The sequence below is a fragment of the Hordeum vulgare genome, chromosome 3H, assembly GCF_904849725.1.
Source record: "Hordeum vulgare subsp. vulgare chromosome 3H, MorexV3_pseudomolecules_assembly, whole genome shotgun sequence".
In the NCBI taxonomy this organism is placed as follows: domain Eukaryota; kingdom Viridiplantae; phylum Streptophyta; class Magnoliopsida; order Poales; family Poaceae; genus Hordeum; species Hordeum vulgare.
The window spans coordinates 469,288,821-469,297,288 of NC_058520.1; the positions used below are offsets into that span (position 1 = coordinate 469,288,821).

General features: G+C 44.3%; 1 protein-coding gene across 1 annotated transcript; it reads right to left on the reverse strand.

Annotated features, from left to right (window-relative positions):
* Positions 1–3,391: 3,391 nt before the first annotated feature.
* LOC123440192 (non-classical arabinogalactan protein 31-like) lies at positions 3,392–4,502 on the reverse strand. The gene is made up of 2 exons (XM_045116766.1): positions 4,105–4,502; positions 3,392–3,965 (listed from the first exon to the last, which is right to left on the reverse strand). The coding sequence occupies exons 1-2, from the start codon at positions 4,397–4,399 to the stop codon at positions 3,652–3,654; spliced, it is 609 nt and encodes a 202-aa protein (XP_044972701.1). The 5' UTR covers positions 4,400–4,502; the 3' UTR covers positions 3,392–3,651.
* Between the last annotated feature and the right edge of the window lie 3,966 nt (positions 4,503–8,468).

The window sequence follows — 8,468 nt, forward strand, 5'->3', positions numbered from 1 at the left end:
TAAATGCTTGAAACTCACACGTGCTCTACATTTATATTTTGTGGTCTTAGAAAGGGCTAGTAAGATACAATGTCACCATATTATATCGTGATTATTTTGATAAATTGTTGGCATGCGAGATATCTTATTATTGCTTACTAGTTGGTTATGTATTGCCATGATTGGATATGATGCTTAGATTATTATCATGGATGTGTTTATTTAGGATTGATGCTGAAAACCTACGAGAACAAAAGAGTTTGTAAAGATTTTCTTTATCACTTTCAGTTTATCAACTGAATTGCTTAAGGACAAGCCATGAGTTAAGCCTTGCAGAGGTGATACGTCTCCAACGTATCTAGTTTTCCTAACACTTTTGCTCTAGTTTTGACCTCTAATTTGCATGATTTGAATGAAAGTAACCGGGACTGACATTGTTTTCAGCAGAATTACACTCGTGTTATTTCTGTGCGGAAAAAAAAGTTCTCGGAATTGGACGAATCTTTTTTGTGAATTATTTCTCGCATTTATAAGGAATTATGGAGTGAAGACGTGCCGGAGTAGTGCTGTCACGGGGCCAAGCCAATAGGGCGCCCCCTGGATGCCCCCTGATGGCTTGTGGGGACAATGTGGCTCCTCCGACCCTAATTCCAATCCTATAAAATCACATCTTCGGAGAAAAAAATCAGAGAGAAGTTTTCATCGCGTTTCACGAGGCGGAGCTGCCGCCACCTCTTGGCTGAGTGAGGGACAAGCTTGGGATTCCCCCATGAAAGTAGCAGTAGTGCCCTTGTCAGACACCGTAAGGCCGCTCACGACCTTGGCCACCTTCATGACAGATCCGTCCATACCCATGGAGGTGTTGTTGTTATCACAACATGATGTTGATCTTGTTGTGCCGAGGAAGACCCCCAAAAACAAGAGCTCTTATATTTGAGCTTTGCCCTTTCTAGTAGGCATCTACACTCAGATTCTTTGGATACATGATACTTCTCCCACATATCTACTTTTTCAAAAACTTTTGTTCTAGTTTTAACCTCTAATTTGCATGATTTTAATGAAACTAATCCGGACTGACGGTGTTCTGAGCAGAACTACATTGTGTTATTTTTGTGCAGAGATAAAGTTCTTGGAATTGGGCGAAACTTTTTCTAAATTATTTCTGGCATTTATAAGGAATTCTGGAGAGAAGACATGTCAGAGAAGTGCTCCCAGGGGCCACAAGCCAACAAGGCGCCCCCTAGCCATGCCCTGATGACTTGTGGGGCCCACGCGGCTCCTTTCACCCTAATTCCAGTCCTATAAAATCACACCTTCGGAGAAAAAAATCAGAGATAATTTTTCATCACATTTCACGAGTCGGAGCTGCCGCTACCACCCATTTTTCTCCGGAGGGCTGATGTGGAATCCGTTTAGGGCTTCGAAGAGGGGGATTAATCGCCGTTGTCATCACCACCCCTTCTGCATCAATACCGCCATGATGCTCACCATTGGCAGTGAGTAATTCCTTTGTAAGCTTGCTAGACAGTGGTGGATTGGATGATATTGATCATGTAATCAAGTTAGGTTTGATAGGGCTCGATCCCTAGTGTCCACTAAAATCTGACATTGATGTTACTATGACTTTGCTATGCTTAATGCTTGTCACTAGGGCCCGAGTGCCATGATTTCAGATTTGAACCTATTATGTTTTCATGCTTGTGAGAGTGATTTGGATCCTATCTTGCAATTGATAGATCCGCATACCACAAGGTGACAATAATTTGGATTCTTTCCGATGATTCTCTAGTTTGAGGAGTTCATGTATTCATAATCCGTTAATGCTTTGTTCTGGTTCTCTATTAAAAAGAGTCCTTAATATCCCTTAGTTTCCAGTAGGACCCCGCTGCCACGGGAGGGTAGGACAAATGATGTCATGCAAGTTCTTATCGCAAGCACGTGTGACTATAGACTGAATACATGCCTACATTATATTGATGAATTGGAGCTAGCTTTTTGTCGCCCTAGTGTGTAACTGTTACATGATCAATGCCATCTAAATCATTATCCATCACTGATCCACGTGCCTACACTTCACATATACCGAATCTTGCTAAATTACTACTATTGCTGCTACTGTCACACTTGCTACTCAATTGTTCCTATTACTACAGTTACTACTGTTACCAAAATTGAAGCTATCAATGTTACTATTACTACTATCTTTTGGTGTGCTACTAAATCCTTGCTGCAGAGAGATATCCTAGGTGCGGTTGAATTGCCAACTCAACTATTACGACCAATAAATATTCTTTGGCCCCCCTTGGCTCAAATTAATATATTAGGGTGAAATATTACCAGTGAAGACCGTCGCAATCCCCTATACTTGTGGGTAATCAATACATAGCAGTTTTTTGTCACTAGGAATACTACAGAAATGCTGAGATGTATGGCCTACAAGTCCACAACATTCGCAGTACAGAGGCAATTTTTCATACTTAACATCAAACTTAAGAGTTTCTGAGCTACCTGAGTGAATTCCAATGTACTCTCGATAGGTTCATGCAGTAAAATCTCTAGACTCACATGGAGAAAGTTTTCAATAATCACATGGTTGCGATGTGAAACAACCTTTCATCACCCCTAATTGATCTCCAAATGTCCCACCCATACTCCCCGTCTTGAGGTCAAAAGGTAAGTCTCGTACCTAGGCCGAAATGGCCATTACGCCAAGGTCAACCTCCGTCGGGTCGCCCTTGCCGTTGAATTCGGCAAAGATGATGTCTTCCCGCTTGTGGCGCCACAGGTGCGCTTTAAGCACAAAACATCGGTCTGCCTCGGCACCGAAGTTGAGGACAAACCTCGACAGTGATGCGCTAGATAATTTCCATATTCATCATGATGTACTACTATAGCAAAAGAAGAAGAAAACATATGAAGCCAACACACCTATCGCGCTGGGTCGGCTATTCAGGGAGTCCTTGACGCGAGGGATTCTTTCCCCTCACATAAAGCGAGACAAAGACATGCCCACATATGTGACACTTGACGCAGCAACTTCCTGCTCGCTGCTTTGTGCGTTTGGTAGACAAACTAAGGCAGCGAGCGTGAAATAGGGATTTCCATGGGAGCGCTTCTGTTCCGAGGTGATCAATTGCGTGCACATGAGATGCTCACTGGCACGTGATGGAAGCTCTGAGTATACAGGCACGTTATAGAAGATCGTAGTATGAATTTGAGTGCGAACATAGCGATAGTATAATATATTCCGTTTGGCAGGGTGGTTATTACCTTGACTACCGGCATACACATCCACCGATGACTTACAAGGTTCGTATTTCAAGCGTGATTTGGAGCTCGATCTAAGCTCATGGATCTACGGTGCACTGGTAACCGACAGCCGTAGATGTCAAACAGCTTAGAATAATACACGTTGGCAGAAGAATCTTAGTTATGGGCGGGGAACAGCGGCCACTGAAAATTCGAGATAGTGGCAGTGCTACACAGTTGCAACTGCACCAACCCATGAACTAGAAGAATTGAACGTAAATTAGCTAGCTGCTAGGAACAAGAACACACAAATGCACAAAAACGCACTAGTGCAAGTGCACCATTGCCAATCCTCCATCAACTGCATATGACTAGTTGATTATTACTCAGTACCATCAGGAGTTCTGGACCGAGGAGGCGCGGTCAATAAAATGGGCAATGCTGTCCGGCGGAGGGGCCGTAGAAGAGGACGCTGGTGGGGCGGTACACGCCCTGCAGCCCCACCGGCGGCGAGGTGACGGTTTCCTTGACGAGCGAGAGCCCGATCCACTTGTTTGGCGGGTAGACGGGCTTGTCGCAGAGCGGCGTCGGCGACGTGCCCAGGTACATCTTGCAGTTGCGCGCGTTGAAGTTGTCCAGGTCGTAGAACATCACCAGGAAGTAGCCGTGCTCGTCCGAGACCGTCGCCGACACGTTCACCACCTTCTTCCCGTAGCACACCAGATGCACCGTCGCACCTGCATGCAAACACAAAACCAAAACGGGCAGCACCCAGAATGTCAGCTTGCGTTCATGGATCGAACGGGTGCATGCATGAGATTAGCTACTCCATGCCGAGGCGACGGAGTAGGCAAGAGATCTAGGGGCAATGCGAACCTTGGATCGGTGACGCGTCCATGCCGCGGTTGTAGCCCCTGGATTTGCAAGACTTGCAGTAGATCACGCCCTGCACCACCACGAAAGGTGGCACCAACTGAACAGGCGGCAACAGCGATGGCGAAATGTTCGTGACATTGGCTGCCAACGGGGGCGTGGAAATGGCACTGGTCGGCTTGGGCAGCGGCGGCGGCGGTGCCATGGCCGAGTAGTCGGCCATCACATGGTGGGCAGGGAGTAGCAGCGCGCCAAGGACGAGCAGTGCCGCCCGGACTACAGCTGCGTAGCTCCTCATCTCTGACTGATAATTTTGCTGTCAACGAAGGTGTATCAATCCCAAGTGTAAGCACTAGTACTAGCTCTGTAGCTAAAGTCAGAATGAACTTGGGTGATCAGACGTGTCCCGCCATGGGCTAATTTATAAAGGGATGTGGGCTCTGTTTGCCCGGTTGCCAGTTGACCCGACGAGCGGCGCAGCGCGGCCAAACCAGATTCCGTTCACAAGTTAATGCAGAGGGCGTGTTGGAAGTTCACTCTGTTTGCTGTCATTTTGTCTGTACAACGGTAACATTTTTCTTTCTTGGGATTGATTGCTTGGAAAGTGTGACGATGAATTTCAAGATGTGGTTTTCGGTGCAGCCAAATCGATCCGTTCGTGAGAATGCGGGCGGCTGCTTGGGTTGAGCGCGGAGCTTCGGCTTCGTTTGACTTCACCGTAGTGACTGCGATGATGCTTGCGCCTTTTCTTCGGCAGCAGCTTCGCATCCCGTCGGATATTTTATTAATCTCGGCAATTAATGCGTAGGGTAACCAAACGATGCCGTTGATGGACATGGTAACATGTCTTGGTTAAACCTGCCAAGTTGCTTCCTCTGATGCTGTTCCGGTGTGTCAGGTGCTAGCACGACGCGTCCCTGCTCAGATAGATCTGCGGGGATGCCACACGTAAATCATGGATCCTTGCGCTGACCGTTTAAATTAGAATATGTACAATAGTATAGCCACCTGCTGGCTATAAACCATTATCATGTCATGTATAACTCATCTTATAGGCAACATGCACAATAGTTCATTGCAAAATTGTACTACTTTTTTACTGTATGATCCACCTTTCATACTCGCAAAAGGCTTAGTAACACGTGCTAGAGCTGACTCTTAGCTAAGAGGCCGCTTACCTTTTCTCTCATCTTTTCTTTCCGCTAATTAAACCAAAATATGTTAGTTTATTCCTTATAACCAGCTGACTCAACTCTATTGTACTTGCTCTTAAAGCTTCTCTCGTGATCCAGATCAAAAAGATTGTAATATAAACTACAACTGGAGATGGAGTTAATGTTTAGAAAATAGTTAGTTCTTTTCTCGTCATATTGTTTGTTTGTCTTTTAAAAACTTTTCTCATCATATTGTTTGTTTGTTTTTTAAATATTTCAATATATTTATCAAAGGGCAACATCATAGCAGCACAAAGATCATGAGAAGTAACAAAAAATGCATTTATGTCGCTAGATCATCAAGCAATAACTACAAGCACTCAAGCGAGCCGATGAGAGACGAGGACATCCTAAATGCCCTAGAGCCTTTTATTTCTTTCTTTCAAGGGAAGAAAGAAACATGTCTATAGTGTGTTTTAGCCATACTAAGGCTATCTTTAACAATGTCCATCATAAACCACACTAAAACATTCACGAACACCTCCGAACATGTCCATGAACACCGAATAAGGAGACTATGATCCAATCTGATGTATCAAATGTTCATTTTTTGTCCAAAGGAAGGATGAGAGAGAAGGGAGACATAGGTAAAAGCATAGTTTAAAAAACCGAACCAGAAATCGAACCGAAAAAGTTGTCGGCTCTGGTTTTTACCGGTCGGACCGTCGGTACACCGTTTCGATTGTCAGTTTTTGAAGTAGAAAAATAAAAAATGTTGAGTAATATATGTGCTAATATAGTGTGAAACAATGATCAAATAAAATTATTTTCATGTAATGGACAACAAAGTAGCATAGCCGAGTTGATCACAAGGTCGTGGGCAGGCCTTGCGTATTGCTCACACGACCTGAGATTGAATCTCACTTCTCGAAATTCCTATTAAAATATTATCCTGGTTTTTCCCTGTTTAGTGACCCGATTTTCACTAGTTTTCTAGAAAACTGACCGCTTCGACCGGGTTTCTCCGGTTTGATTGCAGAACGGTCTTATTAGCTTAAAAACCCGATGAGGCTGCCGGCTCCGATTTTTTCTGGTCCGACCATCGGCCCGGTCTGGTTTTTTAAACTATGTTTGAATATTTCATGCATCAACCAACACGCATGCAGGCTTAAAATGGATCAATGTTGGATTTGATCCTTCATGCTTGTATTTTTTAAGTATAACCCATAGTTTAAAAAACCGAATCAGAAGTCAAACCGAAAAGGTTGTCGGTTCAGGTTTTTATCGGTCGGATCGTCGGTTCAGCGGTTCGATTGTCGGTTTTTGAAGTAGAAAAAGAAATTGTTGAGTAATATATGTGCTAATATAGTGTGAAACAATGCTGAAATAAAATTATTTCCATGTAATGGACAACAAAGTAGCATAGCCGAGTTGGTTATAAGGTCGTGGGCAGGCCTTGCGTATTGCTCACACGACGTGGGATTGAATCCCATTTCTCATAATTTCTATTAAAATAATATCCTGGGTTTTCCTGGTTTAGTGACCCAGTCTGGTTTTCTAGAAAACCGACCGGTTCGACCTGTTTTCTCTGGTTCGGTTGCAGAACGGTCTTATTAGCTTAAAAATCCGATGAGACTGCTGGTTCCGGTTTTTTCTGGTCCGAGCGCCGGTCCGGTCCGGTTTTCTAAACTATGGGTAAAAGTAGGATTGTGCTGGAGTCCAAGGCTTGTTGCTAGTGCCGCAAATCTCCTATAAGCTTGCCCCCACTTTGTAGCTCCACACACATTTTATGTACCTCATTAGGGCATCTCCAACGCCGACCCATAAATTCCTCCGGTATATGTCCATTTTGTGCCCGGACGTGGTCCACAAACTTTCTCCGGGAGGGAGTCATTCAACGCTAATTACGAAGTATCCGACTTGGAGAGTAAAAAGTAGATGAGACCATGCATATGATGGGGATATTTGTGGTTTAGTGTCTGGTTGAGAGGAGAGAGAGAAGATGGGACCATGCATGTGCAGATCGGAGGAGAGAGAGGAGAGAGGAACATGCATGTGATTGATCAAGTGTATGTCTAGACTCCCTCACTTTTGTCTCCGATTTGCCGAAAAACAAATGTCTCGACCACTTCCCAAACCGATGTAGGACCGTGTTTAATTACACAAGTGACTAAAAGTATTCGATCAGACATATACCGGAGTTTTGCGGGTCTCACTTGGAGATGCCCTTAGATGACAAAAGGTGTCCAAAACAGCACGGTCCGTTAGAGACGCCCTAAGATTCTCTCTTGTTTCAAATCCTACATGAAACAGAACAAGAAGAAGAAAATCACGGGTGCATTCGTAGCCACGGCAAAGTCTCATTTCCCTTCCCCTCAACGGGTAGGGCAAACTCTTTGCTCTAGGCTTCGTAGTGAGCGTGTGAATTCCCCCACCCCTTTGCATGCCGCACCGACGGCCGGTGGCGGGGATCGGAATCTTGGTGCCTTCGCTCTAGCTGGTAGTTTAGGTTACGGTTTTTAGTCTTTGCACATGCACCACACGGTCGGATCGTGATGCTTCTTCTTCTAGTTGGTATTTCATGCTCCAATCCTCCTCGACTTTATCCATATGGCCATAGTCAACGGATCTAAGGTGTAGTTCTATTGTCCCCTTGGAGTGGCGAGGTTAGTGTTTCTTGGTGTGTGTGTGAGGCAACAAGATTTTATGTGAGTTGCTTCAGATCTGTTCAAGAATTTAACGACAATGAATATGACTCCAAGTACGCATCCTTAGGGGCGGATATACGAAGACTTACCGATCGTTATCGACAATGTCAAGTCGGCTCTTGTAGGCGAGCGATGACAACATCGTGTTGATGGCTCATTCTGAAGGCGGTAATGGTTGTTTGGTGATTTAAAGATCTCGAGGTAATGTTTATTATGTTTGAGATGTTTTATACTTTTAATATATTTTTACAATATATCTGTTTCTTTTTTGTTCTAAAAGAAGAGAGAGAGAAAAATGTAAGATTGAATAGAACTATGTTTATTGATTGATTTGCAACCGCACACATGGGTTTATAAGGGGTTACAAACCGACTAGACCTATTACAAAACGACTAGGACTAGGTAACTTGAGATCCAAGTAATAGTCTAACATGCCCACGTAGTATCAACGGGAGGCTCGACAACATTGAGACTGAATAGAATATCATGAAAGGGTGTTGATGGG